Source organism: Triticum aestivum, chromosome 1B (assembly GCF_018294505.1).
Source record: "Triticum aestivum cultivar Chinese Spring chromosome 1B, IWGSC CS RefSeq v2.1, whole genome shotgun sequence".
Classification (NCBI taxonomy): Eukaryota; Viridiplantae; Streptophyta; class Magnoliopsida; order Poales; family Poaceae; genus Triticum; species Triticum aestivum.
In genome coordinates, this window is record NC_057795.1 from 18,616,384 (window position 1) to 18,633,316 (window position 16,933).

Here is a 16,933-nt window from a genome sequence, read left to right on the forward strand (position 1 = left end):
CTTCTTCTTTTATGTGAACCTGCACTAGATAGGTGAGATGAGCCATGATGAGATCCCTTACCTATTTTTCACCCAGCACCCGCATGGAAGAAACGGGATGGACACGACCTCAACTTGATCCGACACAACAACGAGCTTATTTGCCAAGCTTTCGGCATATCCATGTCAGACAGTCTTTCATGAAAGCTGCTCGGAGATGAAGGAGGCTTATCCATGCGCTGCTCGAAGACGTCGTCAAAAAACGTCTTACATTATGGGATGGATGGAGTAAAATACTTCCTAAACCAAAGCTACAGTTGCCATCTATAGCCCCATCCCTACTTTGTTTTGCCTCATTGGTGGATGAGAAGGGAAAGAGGAACAACTCTATTGAGGTGAGTCTCAGGGGGACTCGAGGGAGAGAAGAAAGTAACGACGAAAGTATCAGTTACCGAGTGGTTATCCGGATTTTTTATTTGCCGAGGTGTGATATGTCATGAGCTATAGTGTCAAATTCACCCCCAAAAGGCCATTTCTGGGTTATTTCTCTGGCTTTCTAAACTTCAAGTGGTTAGATACCTTGTTCTATAGTGAAGAGGGTTATGTAAAACCTTGACTTAACTATTTCTTATTCCATAGAACCGTGCATGTAACACTTCATATATGTCTGTTCCCTTCATTTGCAGTGACATTCTAGTCATTCTGAGACAAGAGAATGGTTTGTGCTAGGTTCGATTCGTTTGCCGGAGGCAGTGGTGTCCGGCAATGAAGCAACAATATCATAGCCCCTGCCGCGAGGGCCGTGTCTCTGCAATGTGTGCGTTCAAAGGTTTCAACTTCCTTGCCCCTCTGTGGTGGGCGGCTCGTGTGGATATTCAAACCTTCAAAATTGGTCGAATCATGCGACTATGATTCTCCGCGGATCATTTCGTTACCAGGCGCATCGAGAAAGCTGGGGCCGCGACCGGGGAAACCGGAGATAACGACTTCGGTGTGGGTTTAGAAATAATTTCAAGAGTCTTTTTTCTTTTCGGGAGCTTTTTTTCGAGAGTTCGTCATTGTTTGTTCTTTATTGGTTGCTTTTTTATTTGGGCTACTTGGATCTGATCTTGCTGTCTTTGGGGAGAAACATGCAAACACGTGGGTATTTTGTGCCAAGCCGATCATCCACCCTTGCAGCTGACCGTGGGTGACGAAGCGCAGTCTAGTATTTACGAGGTATTAGCAGGAAGCATGGGTATTTTGTGCCAAGCCGATCATCCATCCTTGTAGTTATGTAAATCGTTGGGTTCAGCTGAACCCAACGCTCAACGAGTTTTCTTCGGTGATCCATCATTTTGCTATCTTTCATTATTTTCTTCGGTGGCTGCTGTCGTGGTGCCGGAGGCAGGTGATGGGCGTTGGTGTCAAGCTCAGAGATGTTTTGCTATCTTTTCAGTTTTGTCATGTCGGTCCTTACGTGACTTGTATTTTAATCTTTATGATATGAATAAGACACGAATTACCATGCAAAAAAAAAGATCATCCATCGTTGCAGCTGACCGTGGGTATTTTGTAAACATATGATTCGTTGCTGGTGCCCCTTCCCATGCCATGCCATGCCATCCATCCCCATCGCCCGCTGGATGCGCCTCACGCGGATCCACCTTGCATCCAACGCCTCCCCACGTTTCTCTCCTGCTCCTCCTCCTGCTATAAATCCCCGTCCAGTTCCTCCTCCACGCGGACAGCGACAGGGGCAGGACGCGGGCTGCTCTCTTCTCCTCCTGCTGCCGATTGATTCAGCTTGTGGCCGCCGGTTGAGCAAGGAGACAGTCGGCGAGGGCGTCGAGGAAGCCGCGGAGCAAGATGCAGAGGAGGCATGGAGATGTGAGTTTTGTTTTTCTTCTTTTTGTTGACCGAAATGATTATTGATTGATTCATTCAAGTGGAACCTCCAATGATTGCACCAATAACCACTGAGGCCTCGATCAATGCAACAGTCTTGTGGAGATGGATGTACTCAAGGCGGTCAAGAGGTACGTACGGTCTTAGGTGGTGTTTGTTTCTCTAGTCCTAGGACTTTTTCTAGTCCCTGGGACTTTTTAAAAAAGACTCTCAAGGAGGTGCTTCTAAGGACTTTTAGCAAAAAGTCTCAAAAAAGTCCCACCCTGTTTGGTTTGCTAGGGACTTTTTCTAGTCCCTACACCAAAAAGTCCCTGAAAACAAACACCCCCTTAGTTGAGCCAGTCATCTCCAGATCAACAACCTAACAACAAGTACGTAGACACCCATTATATTCTGACAACTTGTGTGGTAGGAATAGGATAATTTCAATTTGTAATTCAAATGTAGCGTACGGAGATACCAATGCAAACCATCCTTCTTAATTACAATATCTTCAAATGATTCACAGATCAATTAGAACATTTCCAGTCTGTACTATTTGGGCGACAAAATCTGAATAGATCAACCTGCTGACCTGGCCGGCGACGAGGCCCTCTGATCCGATGCAGCGCCGTGAGCTCGCCAATGGCATGGACAAGTCGAGCGGTGTGCTTGTCGGGACCGATGTCTGGAGGATAGAAGTTGATGCTGGCCATATGCCGGAAGGCAAGCGCAAAACATTGATACGATTTAAATTTTCGGGTCCCTTTATTGATCAGCGTATCATTGGGAAGAAACCTATTGGAGAAAGCGAGGCATAAAAATGGGAAATTATTAATAGTAAGTGGCTGTTGATGTACAAATGCACACTAGTTCTGAATAAATAGACGGACCTTTTCTTCCTTCTGCTCTTCAATATTTTCTTCTTCTGGAAGAGGCTAGCAGTCTTAACATCATGCTGGTTTGAGGGGGAAAAGCCATTTACTCTATTTGTCACACGATTTTTTGTAAACAAAAAAATAGCAAATGAGCCTACTGCAGCAGGAATCCAGATTCTTATTCTGAATAATGTCATCAAGAGAAACAAAAAAGCTTGTTTTTGTGACAATAATTTATTCAATGAAAAAGAGTACATGAGGCCCGGGTGGAGTAATATAAGTTAATTTGTTACGGATAGGGACTCTTACAAGTGAGATCCTCGAGTCCAAAAACTCAGTGCACTAGATGATCTTCTTACGGATCACTCCTATGTTGTCTCTTTCTAGCTGTTGGGCCCTTCGTCATCGGTATCCTAATACTCCTCTGCTCCTTATTCCCCTGGACTGGGATCTTGTTCGCCACCATAGCCATGGTAGAGAGCACAGCCTGACACGGACATTGCCCCATTTGGCTTCCTCAAAGTTGTCATTATGGATATTGTCATGTCTACAAGAAGCAATCGCTTGGCAATTTGTTGCTTCAAAAACATCTTCTGGAATCATATGGGGTTAGAGGTGTTCTGGTTGCATGGCAGGTGTTCTCCCGAAAGCTAGACTGGTCACTGAGGTTCCTAGTTCCAGTTCCATCAGCATACCCTGCCAAATGGTGAGCTCACATCGCTGTGGTTTTAGAGCTCTTTTTTCCATCACCTTTTTGACTCTCACATTTTTGTTTTCCTCCAATATCTAAGATGGAATGAGGCTAAAGGCGGAAGCAAATCTGAATGCATACCAGACACTTTGACATCCTAATTAAGGCAGGGGTATATATAAGACTTAGTCTGTCCTATGTCATAAATTCTCACCATACTCCATCACAAGACTGGGAAGTAAGAACAGACAGTTTTTCAAGCTCATTTTTTTTGATGCGAGGATGACTCAGCCTCTGCATCTGGGCGATGCATGCATCCATTTTATTAATCATTCACAAAGACCTTACCAAGTAATACATCAGTAAGTCTGAAACCACCATCTTAACAAGATCTGTCGCTACTCCTATCCAATTGTTGAAGGGGTGCCGATTGTCTGAGCCGGATACCAAACAGACCTCGCACCAAGACCTAACATCTAAAGCCGGAACCCTCAACCAAGCCGCATTGCCGGGTCTGGGGCAGACACCGGTCCGCCGCACTCGCAGAGGCCGCTGCCGCATTCTCCCGCCGATTCATCTTCAGACGCATCGACCTTAACAGGCCTGCCGTTGACGCCACCACGGCGCCAGACCTTCTCCCTAGCTACACGCGTCCATCATCACACATCCGTCGCCGAGACCCTGCAGCACCACACCACCGGGACTCCATGTTGCCGATGTGTCACATGTAAGTGTAACGCCGCTCCACCGCTGGAACCGTCTACTGATCCCTCAAGCCATGCTCATTGCATCACGAAAGATGCATGAAATGCATGAGACTAATTTTTAGCATATCATAGCAAAGAAACCTGCACAAAATGGGACATTATGAATATAGTAAATATGACTGTCCTTGTACAAATGCACACCAGTTCCGAATAAAATGGTCCTTCCCTTCTTTCGGGAAATGCAATTCTGAGCCCAGGCTCAGCTGAACCTGATATCTCATCCGTCCATTCGCATGTGGATGTGCGCTTTTACTTGTATTCAAAGCTGTATTCAGACTGTATATGATATAAACATTTCGTGGGTCTGTGGTGCATTGAATGCAGCAGGCGCCGTTACCTCTCGGGCGCACGGCCTAGTTCTAATTCTGAGCCCACAGAAACAGGGAGGTGAATTTCCGAATAGATTATTCTAGCATATGCGCATGGAGTTCTGTCCGGCAGCACGTTGCTCAGGCGCAACCTGCAATTACCACGAAACAATTTCACTTCTGAACTTCATGACAAATCATACTAACACACAACAAACTGGTTATGTGTTGAGTAAAAATCGTACATAAACTCATCAATTAGCTCGTGCCTCACTTGCTAAACTGCATCAAGGATACACCTCGCAGATAAGGGCTCCTTTGATTCAAAGGAATTCTATAGAATTTTTGGAGGATTGAAATCCTTAAGAATTTTTCCTATGTTGGTCCTTTGATTCATAGGATTGGATCCCATAGGAATTTTTCCTATGGAATCTTTTGTATTACATTTCATAGAAAATCTAACATCCACTCCAATCTCTTTTTACAATTCTTTTGCTTTTCCTGTGCCATCAAACACTCCATGCTAATTCTGTAGGATTCATGTGTGCATGCCACTTTAACCCTATACTTTTCCTATTTCTACGATTTGAAAATCCTGCGAATCAAAGAGGGCCTAAAACGGAAAAGAACCCTTGGAAAAAAAGAAATGAACCAAGCACTGTCTACTTGGAACTGATGGCTTCACCCTACCAATGGATTGTGCAGATCGATTCGGGGAAGCATTCCTTTTTTTGCCGGAGTTAGCCTCCCTGCATTACGGCCGGTGCTGCGGCCACCTTCATGCGCGCAGCCTGATCTGGCATTGGAATCCCTCTCCCTCGGCATAGTACGTTGGGAATCACCAACGTCGTGGACAGATATTTTGGCCCCCAAGTCAACCAAACCATCGAAAACGAAACTCGCCGATCTATGGGATCCATCATGAACTCCAGCCCGTCAGCTTCCATTATTTTGTACCATCCCGACGCACCAACCAACGGGAGCGATTTCAGGACCAGCTGCGCCCGGGCACCAAATCGCCCCTTCCCCCCTTCTTTCTTCTTTCTGCTCTTCCGTACGTGTTTTCTCCTCTTGAAAGGGACCTAGCAGTCAACATGGCATGGAAAAAAGGAAATAAATGACACTTACTCCAGTTGTTACATCAATTGCTGCAGAACGAAACTCCTAATTAACGGTCTTAAGATCATGAGTAAACTGCACCAAAAATTCACCTTCAAGGGATGGTCTAACAAAACCAGACTGTAGGACTGATGAGTAACAAAAAATGCTTGGCATTGGCTTGACTAGCCTTTGGTCGGAGAAAAATATTTGCCAAGTTACTGCCCACCAGTCGCATAGTCACACGATCACGATGACATCGTTGCAATGTGCCCACCATCAGCCGCTATGTAGCCATATCCTATATATTGAACCCGAGCACGGCGACTTTTACCGGTGCACCAAAAAGCATTACCTTACCGCGCGAGCATATCTGATACTCCCTCTGTCCGGAAATACGTGTCCTCAAAATGAATATAATGAATGTATCTATAACTAAAATAAGTCTAGATACAACCATTTCGAGGACAAGTATTTTCGAACGGAGGGAGTAGTTCTTCGGTGGCTGAAAAACGGGCCAAAAACATGCTGGGCTTTGGCTGCAGACTACTCCCTCCGTCCGGAAATACTTGTCATCAAAATGAATAAAAGGGGATGTATCTAGATGTATTTTAGTTCTAGATACATCATTTTTTGTCCATTTGAATGACAAGTATTTCCGAACGGAGGGAGTACAATGTAAAGAGGTAACGGTCTAACGTAAACTAGTATAGAGCTACTTGTACACACCTAGCTAGCAGAGAGCATTAATAATAATAACATTGTTCTATAAAATAAGATAGGTGGCTCATCGGCTCAGAGTATGGCGAAAGAGCAGACGAGCTCGCCTGCTCCCGCTAAGAGCAAGTATAATAAGTCCTACTCAGCAGGCTACAAGACTTGCCACATCATAAAAATCCTACATGGAAGAGAGAGAAGTGAGGAGAGAGAGCAGAGCCGGCTCTTCACTAGTCGCCCGCCTATACGCATGTTACGAGGCGTAATAGCTGGCTTGCAGCCCGAGCTGCTGCCTGTAAACCAGCGCTTTGCCATTCCTCTCAATCCCAGCATGCAAAGATTAATACTTAAATCCAATCCAACAGCCAACCTATAGCTATCCTATTATATGGTGTTGGCTGTATGAAGACTATAGATGACATGGACATGACTATAGAGCCGGCTGCTGCCTCTCTTATTAACCATGCTCTAAATGTGCCAATGGGACAACGACTCGTCGCTACGTTTATTGAATGCGGTCGTAAAGAGCAAGGAATGATAGCCAGCATGCAACAGTAGTATACGGTGACGGCACCGTGTAATATGACGACAGGATGGCGGTACAGCATGCATGTGTCCATGACATGCATTGCAATAGCGATTGAACGCGTGCATGCCTTCCTTGATGTACAGTCGATTCATTTGAAAAGTATGATGGCGATTGCAAAAGAGGAGGTGGGGCTAGAAAACAAACAGAAACTTTTGAAAGATTGGAAAATTCAGAGGGAAATAACAGGAAAAAAAACAACTACAAGTACAATTCGTAAAAAAGGCAAACGAATAAAATCAATGTGCAAATTATATATGTATAATATAAAAAACAGAAAATTTCGCCTGTGGTATTGTGGGCTTTTTGCAAGTTGTATATGACATGATTTTTCTTTTGCCCTAAATATGAGGACGCGTAATTTTTTCAAAGTCGGCCCTGAAGGATCTCAGTCCATTAAAAAGAAGAGAGTTGTCTGGTTAATTAACGGAAAACCGATCATAAATTGTGACCAAAAACAGGGCACACTCGGCCGATCTGGCAACCCACACAAGAACGCATACACGCTATCGAGGGAAAACTGTCATAGAGGTTGCCATCGCCATCACTCCTTCGCAACCTAACGTAGCCCTCACCCAGACAGGCACCGAGGCATGTGGCGGCCGATGCCAAAAAGTTAGCCCGGTTGACCACCGACCCCACATATACCCACATCCAACTCCGGAGGGCGTCCACGGGCACCGTTGGGTGCTCGTGCCCTCATTGATGCCGGGCCTGTCGAGGACACCCGAGTTGGAGGCGCGGACCACATTACTTGAGCGGCAACGTGCAAGGGAGAGGTTGGCGGCGGTTGGCACGTTGGAGAGGGGCCGAGCAATTTCGTGCATGTCGGTCGATCCTGAGGACGCGCTCATTGCATCTGTCCTCCGCCACTCCTTGGCATCGGCGGAGTCAGATGCGCTACGGCTCCGGCGGAAGAACGCCAAAGCGCTCCGGCTCGCCATCGAGCTGTTGGAGTGCGAGGCGGCGGGGAAGGCGAGGAGGCACGCTGAGGAGCAGGAGCGCTTGCTCCGCAGGCTAGCCGGGGTGCACATGGACCTATGGGACGGTGACCAAGACGGATCAAGCTCTGACGATAATGATGACCCTTTGGCGGCCGATGCGTACACCGACGGCCAGAGTAGCACCTCATAACGGAAGGGCAAAGGGCCAGCGAGGAAGTGATGCGTCTCCATCTTTAATTTCAAGTTTCAAGTAATCTAGTTTAAAATTGGCCACCATCTATGTGGATATATATGTGAACTTTGGTAATTTTTTGGAGATCCATTGGTGATCTTTTGGTAATAGAAATGTGCATTTCTATGTCTGTTTGAGGATTGACGTACTTTTATTCACGCTGCATGCTTTAGCATGGGTACATGCTACCGAATATGAGATACAAGGGCGTGGGTGACAGGAATTGAGGAGTGCCTGATCAGTGGACGTGTCCGTGGCATTTGAGAATCTAGATTTGATGACCGCTCCTGTAGATGCTCATAATTAATCAAACATTAAAATTGGTCATTTCGTCATGTCTCATGTACATAGTTTATTTAAAAGTTGAACTCATTCTAGCTTCCGCCCCCACAATCGTGATGCAGAAAACAAATTTGATTCGCGTCTGGCCAAGCATATATGGATTTTGTAGAAATCAACGCTTTGTAAGGCTCAAGGTTTTTGATTTCTGGTCAGAAAAAGCAAAGAGGTTTGGGAAAAACATTACTCGAATGCGTTGGTTTTCATACATAACATACGTCCGGTCTAGCAAGTCATTTGGAAGATCTCGCACTTGTGTGCCACGCTAATAAAAAGTACATGCTTTTGTTCTGCACATCTAAATGTAAGTGCCATGCTAATAAAAAGTACATGCTTTTGTTCTGCAGATCTAAATGTGGTCAGAACCAACGATCAGGCAAACCCTCTGACACATCACAGAACCAAAACGGCGTCACTAGCTCTGCGACGGCCCTGAAAAACTGCATGCGTCCAACATCCCGAAGTGAAGCAACGTCTCACGATTCAGTGAGTAGGCGAGCCCGTCCACGCCCAGGAATTTTCGGCTCATTGACTGACTACATGAGGCTGTAAAGAAACACACGGAGGTACCTCAGCTGAATCAGCTAGCACCAAAAGTAACCAAAGGACACAGAATCTTCTTACTCCCTCCGTTTCTAAATATAAGTCTTTTTAAAGATTCCTTCGCTATAGACTACATAAGGAGCAAAATGAGTGAATCTACACTTTAAAATATGTCTATATACATCCGTATGTAGTTTGTAGTGGATTTTTAAAAAGACTTGCCTCTGTTCCATAATCATAGTACTGATCGGCCGGCCAGTGAAGTGGTACTTACTCTGACAACTTTGACATCGCAATCTACACATTGCCGGCCTGCAAGTGATGACAATGTTACCAGGTAAATGAATGATTTACAGTAGTAAGATTTAAGCATCGAATCAGATAAAGAAATCGCAGTTCTTCAAATAACATGTGTTGTGAACAAGTTAGGCCCATGTTTACTCAGCTGACTAATTAAATGACGTTGCTACTAGCATCATAGCTCACAAATCTGAGAGGGTGTTTGGTTCAGGGACTTTTTAGTCTCAGGGACTAGAAAAAGTCCCTAGAAATCAAACGGAAGGGACTTTTTCTATAGGGACTAAAAAAAGACTCTACTAGAGAGTCTTTTTTGATTAGTCCCTAGGACTAGAAAAAGTCCTAGGACTTCTAAACCAAACACCCCTTAAAATTCATTCCTGCGTAGGCAAACATGCAGCATGCGGTTTTCAGCTGTCCTCTTTGATCCCTTTCTCAAGTCTCAAGTCCCAACAGATTATATAATTCTCCACGGCCAGAAGAAACGTACGGTGTAATTTCGCTGAGATCAAATTGACGCCAAAGTTGCTGAGATCCACAGGGTGTCGTTCACTCACATTGTTCGCTGCTGCCTCTAAAGTCAAATTGTTCAAATGTAGTCCCTCCGTCCGAAAATACTTGTCATCAAAAAAAATAAAAAGGAATGTATCTAGATGTAGATACATCCCTTTTCATCCATTTTGATGACAAGTATTTTCGGACAGAGGGAGTATGCATCTCAGCGACAGACTTTATCAACCGTACAAGACGACCATGGGCGAGTACTATCTAGATTGGCCACCGCGGTGCTAGGAATTTACTGTGGAACCTAACAATCTGCACTCCAACTTGCCTTCTTAGGCTGCGGTTGGCCGGCCGTTTCACGCTGCCTCCTCGTCCCTTCACCGCCTGCGCGGTGGCCACCGGCTGGGGCGGCACCAATCCGGGCCGGCGGGCGGGGGGCGGCGGCATGGCCGCGGTTGCGGGCGGGATGGCAGCAGCGGCAACGGCGGCGGCCACGTGGGTCAGCCCACCGGCTGCGGCGGCGGCGAAGAAGGCGGCGGGGTCGTCGGCATCGGCCATAGCGGCGGCGGCCGGGAGGGTCGCGGGCGGGCGGGCGGGAAAGAAAATGAAGTGGCGGTTGGGCGTTTGCGGATGGCGGCTAGTTTTGGACCATATGCATCTCGTGATGTATATTCGCATCGCGAGGTGTTGTAGTTTACATCACAAGAAGGCCGCGGTCTAATTTTTTTAGCATATGGACCGTCTGTCCAGTTAGGTATTTTATATTTGAACCGTCTATTGAAGATGCTCTTATGTTAGTTGATGTATGTACCGTCATTGGACTACAAAGTAAGAGGAGGAGACGAGAAGTAATCCATCGAGGTAGGAGTACAAGGAGAGAGAAGACAGGTGCTCCATTAGTTATACGATTATTATTATTTCTAATGAAAAGAGTACATGAGCCTAGGTTGCACAAAATTATATATGTCCAGTTTTTGGTCTTGATGAAATCTGGAGGAGTAAAATTAACACATCTTCAGATGTTGCTCTCTCATTTCTCTCTTCATGTCCAACTCACCATCAACCGCTCCTACACCACTGAGGGTACCAATCTCATCGCAACTCTCAATTCTATTCTAGTACTATGAGTATAGTCTTCCGCAAACGGTAGGGATACTTTTGCAAGTGGGCAAAGCAAAAAAAAAAAAGACATTGCTGGTTACTTTCATCTTACTTTCGCCTCACCTCCTTGACTCTTGCATTTTTTGTTTTCCTCCAATATTTTAGATGGGCTAAAGCTAAACACGATAAAATAAATCTGAATCCATGTCACACGCACGGACTTTGACATCCTTAGGCATGGGTATATATAAGACTTCTACTCATCTCTGGTCTTTGTCACTAGCTCTTTTTAGGAGGACAAAAATAATAATTTGTGTGAGCATGGTACTCCCTCCGTTCAGAATTACTCGTCCAAAAAATGAATGTATCTAGATATATTTTAGTTGTAGATACACCATTAAGGAAGGAAGCCGAATGATGTGACCATTAATTCTACATGCATCTGCAAACAGGTTAATCATGAATGACCCAGAGTAACCAACCTTCATGTAGTACAACTTAATATACATATTTCGGCTCCCTTTCAAGATCACCATACATCTCAGAATTTCTTTTTTGCAGTACACCCTACTAATTGACCTTAAAGAATGCAGGAAGAACCAATCAAATAAACTCTGACTACTTTTTGCTGACTCAGTAGGAAAATGGTGTTCTTATCTGAAGAAGCTGGAAACTGCTAAGAAAAAGCTGTGATCCAAAGGTGTGTCTATCAATCTGTTGACATGCGAGCAAGTAAGCCGGTGGGTGTTTGAACCGTCTTTACGTGACCAGACCCAATCAGATCGCGGAGGTGGAACCGCACGTCGAGAGGTGATAACCTCAACCTCGTCTTCTCCAGTGAAGATAGTAGCATCTCCTTGTACTTCCGACGGCCCAGTAATGAAAGAACTTCCTTCCTCCCCTGCTCACCATAACCACATTTGTCAATGTCTTCTTACAGAGAAATCGAAACTCTAAGTAATCACTTAGTAGCCCATCTAGAATAACCCGGGAAAGCCAATGCAAGAGGAATCAAACTACCATAACCTGATGAGCTCATTCCTGAAGTACATCGTTCATGGTCCCAAAGTATGTACATGGATTCAACCATAAATATGTGATAATACTGGTCAAATGGATGTAGGAATAAACATCCATAAATATGTGATGTCAGATAGAAAACCACTTCTGTATCTATTTGCCAGACCTATGCAAGTTCATGGGCATAAAAGTCCAATTTTCAAGTACATGACTTCATAAGACTAAATTGCGCTCTGTCCCTATATATGTACCCAACTTGCAGGCATAGGGACAGAGCGCAATTTAGTCTTATGTTCTGATTATACTTCAGTCAGCAGAGCAGCTTTATATTCATAAAATTTATTAGAACCATCTTTAAGATTAACTAACACCGCGAGATTTGAACCAAGGAACAGAAAAGCCGAGAAGTGCAGACCTGGGATAGGCCTTTCAAGATAGGACCAATACTTGGAATAGAAAACCAGTACATGTTTGGATCTATTAGTTGGCGTGTCTGCGAAAGATCAACATGGCACAGACAGTAAGCATGATTGGTTAAGAACATAAACTCATCATGTAGATGCAAACCATTAGTTTTTTGGTAAACATGAAACCAGTCATACTGGAGCCATGGCATGTGAATACAACAGAAACACCCATGATAACGATCCCATAGAAAATACTTACCAGGAGACCAGCATTCATCAATAAGGTGATATGTTTATCTCTTGCATCACCACCATGTGATAACAGTGAGCACTGCGATTAAAAGCAGAAGACGTGAAAAGCCTTGTTAGAGCAGTCCTATTTCTTGATTTAGTACTAGGTATTATTACAAAACAGTATACTAAAACAAAGTGTCAGCTCAAAGTGCCCATGATAGATCATCGCAAAGTTTCACAAAGTTAAAACTTGGTAATGAACGATTCTACGGAAAGGTTAAGGTAGAATTCTGCAGGATCAACACTCATCTCCAGTTAACTTGCCGAAACTTACCAGCTCTAGGTGATCAATGCTTACATCCAATTTCGAACGCAGAACATATTTCTCAAACCAATCAAACACTTCACTACCATCTTTGTTTTTACCCGTTGACCTCCTGACAGCAGATTCCATCTGCATACACTCAGTGTAAGAAAGGAACACATCCATTAAAGCTTGTAGTACGAATTATCATATTATAACTAAAGTTTTATATCAACAAGACATTAGCTACATATTGGTGTGTCTATATGATGGTAAATTTGCAGTTCAGTTAGCATGAGCTTGGTTTGTTAAACAAGGTAAATGGGATAGAGCTATCCAGCTTGGTAAGGATAGGCTTGAATGAGGTGATCCGGGTTGTCTGCTTGGTTGGGTGAGAGTATTACAAAAGATTAATTAGCTAAACAGCACCTCTTAACTTCCATTACATTAACACCATCTAGATCTAGTGAACCTACTTAAGTCAAACCAGGAGAACATATACCTGTTTAAGATAATCATCCATGAACATGATTGCATGGTCATCCTGCCCAGTATTGAGTTTGAATACACGGAGTACTCTGTCTTTCTTCAGTGACTGCAAAAGGTATTTCTATGTTCAGGTTTCATAAATTATCTCTGATGCAATTGGATATATTAATAATCAATTAGTCTACGATAATCACCAAAATTTAACACGAGAATCGCTAGAAAAGAATCCAAAGGTAAAACACAAACTTATCATTGCATTACAAAAGTGGTGTCCACATAAAGAATTATTGCATAAGTTCAAAACAAAACCTCCAAATCTCTATCAACTTGTGTCCTGTCCTTCACGCTGCTATATAATTGAGACTGTAAAATGAAAGGCTGTGTTACAACCTACAAGTGAAAACAAAAGAAAAGGATAAATTTTGTGCAGAAATGGTACTGAATCACCATCATAAAAGGAAACACTGAATTTATATAAATATATTGCAACATGTTTTTTTCATTCTTACATGGAGTATTGCCAATCTTTCCATTACAAGGAGGAGCAAACATAAAAAACAAGAGTTTAGCACAGTAGGAAAGAAGCACCTCCCTCCCCCCCCCCCCCCCACCCACCCACCCACCCACCCCCAAAAAAATGGCAGGCATGAACCGTCGCTCCACCTATGCGTTGATGTTGTTCTCTCCAAATGGATGAAATTTGTAGAATCACTATCGAGTCCAGGACTTCTCGACAATCTTTTGGCAATGATTTTCACCAAGACAGTCACCAAATTCATTTGGAGCGGCGAGCTGTCCATCTTAAAATGATTTGCCAGTTACCTCAACCAGGAGCAGTGTTCACCGTCTCGGCGTGTTTGGGCAGCTGCAGGCATTTAAGCTGGTCAACTGTCCCAGCAATGGTGTTGCAGTGCTAACCAGATGAAGAAAAGGCACTTGACAGGCACTTTGGCTTTCCAGAGCACCTTGTGGCACAGGAATACTGTCCTGACACGAAGAATGCCCTATCAGAGAGCTGAGCTGACTGAAAGTCTGGACATAACTGTTTCCTTTTCTAAAATCTAAATTCACACATCATACATAAGCGTTGTGGATTGTGGAAAAGATTCATGTGAATTGCATAACATAAGTATCTAGTAGGTGGTTTAATGTATTTAATTAACAGCTTAACCTGCTGAAACTCAATCAATGCAACAAAATCAAACATGTATTTATGATATTATTGTTTTCCAAGTTCAGACAAGATTGAAAAAAAAAACAATTAGAGCATGCATATACCTTCTCTAGCTTTGGGAACTGTGTGCGCATCAACTGTAGAGCTATCAAAGTATCACTGAATATAAGGTTGTCCTCTGCATTATAAAAATTGTAGATGTTAAAACAACTTCACAGCTTGAGATGTACAATAATAATTGTCATTCAGTGCAACGTTTTCCACATACAATTTGTAGAATCTTCTTAACAAAATATAATGTCTTTGATGTTGACTGTCTAATGCAACTAGAAGTGATCTAAAACTAGGTTGCAAATTATGTTGAAAGGTTACTAGACTTATTCTGAGGGTGTCAGCTAGGTACCCACTCTCCTGACTTGCACATTTGGGTCACCAAAACCATATAATCTCCAGAGCCCGAGCTAGTGTGTCCATCCAGGGCCTCTAATCATGTTCCCAATTTCACAGCAAGCCACAGGACGCCTATAGTCCATTGTTAATTCCTCTCTGTATGTAATCTTGTTCCAGCCCCACCCCAAAGAAGCTAATCAACTGGCGCTACAAATCTCTCGTACAACAGCGGCGACTAAGGACGCTCGATCCCACCAGTAGCAACCATGGTAGATACCAACGGTGGTGGTGCAACTCTGTTTCCTACTACATCAGCCACGGCAATCCGTCCTCTGCTACCTGCAGTGTCCTAGAAGGAACGGAAGCGAACGGGAGAGCGTCTGTAGCAGATAGTGACCCGACATATAACATTTTGTTTTCAGCAATCTCTGTAAAAAATTGAAGCCTCTCTTGACTTGTTGCAGCTGGCCAATTTCTGCCATGTGCTAGCTGCTACAAGACCAATTTTCTAGGAGTGTATAACCAAATGAACTACTACAGCATACATCATATGAGTTTCAGTGTTTATCAGGCATGAACGTTGAAAAAGAAGAAAAGGAGACAATGTAAGGGGGTACACGCATAACTGCACTGACTCATAGTCATCTATGTGATGCGGTATGCTGGTGCTGATACACGGTGCCCCCCTTGATTTAATTTTGACCAAATGTGGAAATTAAGAGAACGGTGATCTATTTGACACACTTGATCAAGTTTATTGACCAGCGTGTAATTTACTCTAACAGAGGAGAATAAATTAAGACAGAGAAAGTGGCAAACCAAGGCTTGTGCTGTTCTCGGTTCTGCCTTGTGAACTTGTGGCATCACCATCAGGAGAGCGTGGTCGCTTCTTTTTCCCACGAGATGACGATGAATACGATGGCCATGGTTCTGCCATTTCACTTTGCTGATTGTCTAGTCCAATTTAAGTAGATGGCATGAGACAAATAGGAGAGATGTCTGTCCAATCAGGAGCCAGATCCTCTAATTTGCGTCAGTAACCTGGAGCTTCCTTCCACATGCAGCAAAACGGTAAGACTGGTTACTTGTGAGCTGAAAGTTTTAAAACACCTGCAGTCAGAGGGATTCCAATAAGTCTTGGAAAATCTGGAATATGGAAATGGTTTAGGAAACTCACTCAGAATACTAAGGAAAAACTGAGATACAGATGGCATCACACCCACTCATTTGAACTGAACTAGAATGACTTGAAAAAGATTACCATAAAATGGAAGCAGAAAAATAAACAACATAAGGGGTGGACAACGCTCACTGAAATTCCCTAGTAGTATAAGCTTCCTGCAGTCTAGGGGTATTCGGCAATTCAGGCACCTTGCTCAAGGGGGAAACTATCACTTTGCTAATCCACTGCAATTTTGCAAAACTCGTACGTATATACTACACTTGCTAATCGAGTGGAACTTCACAAGCCCGAGAAATTGTCGGATCAAAGTAGTCTCTGAACCTGCAGCAAACAGAGCACTCAATCTACTCCTCAACGCACCGGAATTTTTTTGCAAGGTTTGTTGTCTGCGCTAATCCTCCACTGTCGCCCTACCCACGAAGAAACAACGATTTCTCCACCAATCCATCCATACACAAGCAGAGGCAAAGTACAGGAACGAGCACAAATTCTGTACTAATAGCAGAAAAAGAATTTCCTCTCTGCAGCTACATATCCATCCATACAACCAGTACAAGTAGTACCATTCGCTAACTGACGGACAGAGATTGGGTAGATGGATAACCTGGTCGCAGCCGCAGGGCCTCTGTGGCTCTCTCTTCTGCCGCGCCGGCGGCTCCCCGCCGTCCGGGGTAATTGCAGACAGCCGGAGTTGCGACGGCGGCCAAACGCGGGGACCCCCCGTATCTCCTCGCTCTCACCCACCGCCGCGCGTGGCCGTCAGCGCGCGACAACCTACCCGGCGGCGGCGGCGGCGAGGGCTGGGATCTGTCGCGTGGGGAAGAGGACGAGACGCCAATCGGAATTTTTTTTTCTCCCAGAAGAGTAATTTGATAGAGAGGA

General features: G+C 44.2%; 1 protein-coding gene across 4 annotated transcripts; it reads right to left on the reverse strand.

Annotated features, from left to right (window-relative positions):
- Window positions 1-11,314: 11,314 nt before the first annotated feature.
- On the reverse strand, window positions 11,315-16,933 carry LOC123104277 (serine/threonine-protein kinase 19). 4 transcript variants are annotated; one of them, XM_044526083.1, is made up of 9 exons: window positions 16,656-16,933; window positions 15,688-15,978; window positions 14,583-14,656; window positions 13,614-13,667; window positions 13,318-13,410; window positions 12,846-12,965; window positions 12,537-12,608; window positions 12,286-12,363; window positions 11,315-11,751 (listed from the first exon to the last, which is right to left on the reverse strand). In XM_044526083.1, the coding sequence occupies exons 2-9, from the start codon at window positions 15,803-15,805 to the stop codon at window positions 11,560-11,562; spliced, it is 801 nt and encodes a 266-aa protein (XP_044382018.1). In that variant the 5' UTR covers window positions 15,806-15,978; window positions 16,656-16,933; the 3' UTR covers window positions 11,315-11,559. The 4 variants fall into 4 exon arrangements, with proteins under 4 accessions (XP_044382018.1, XP_044382007.1, XP_044381998.1 ...); XM_044526072.1 differs by having other exon boundaries at window positions 13,614-13,694; window positions 15,688-15,960; window positions 16,656-16,932; XM_044526063.1 differs by having other exon boundaries at window positions 13,614-13,694; window positions 16,656-16,932.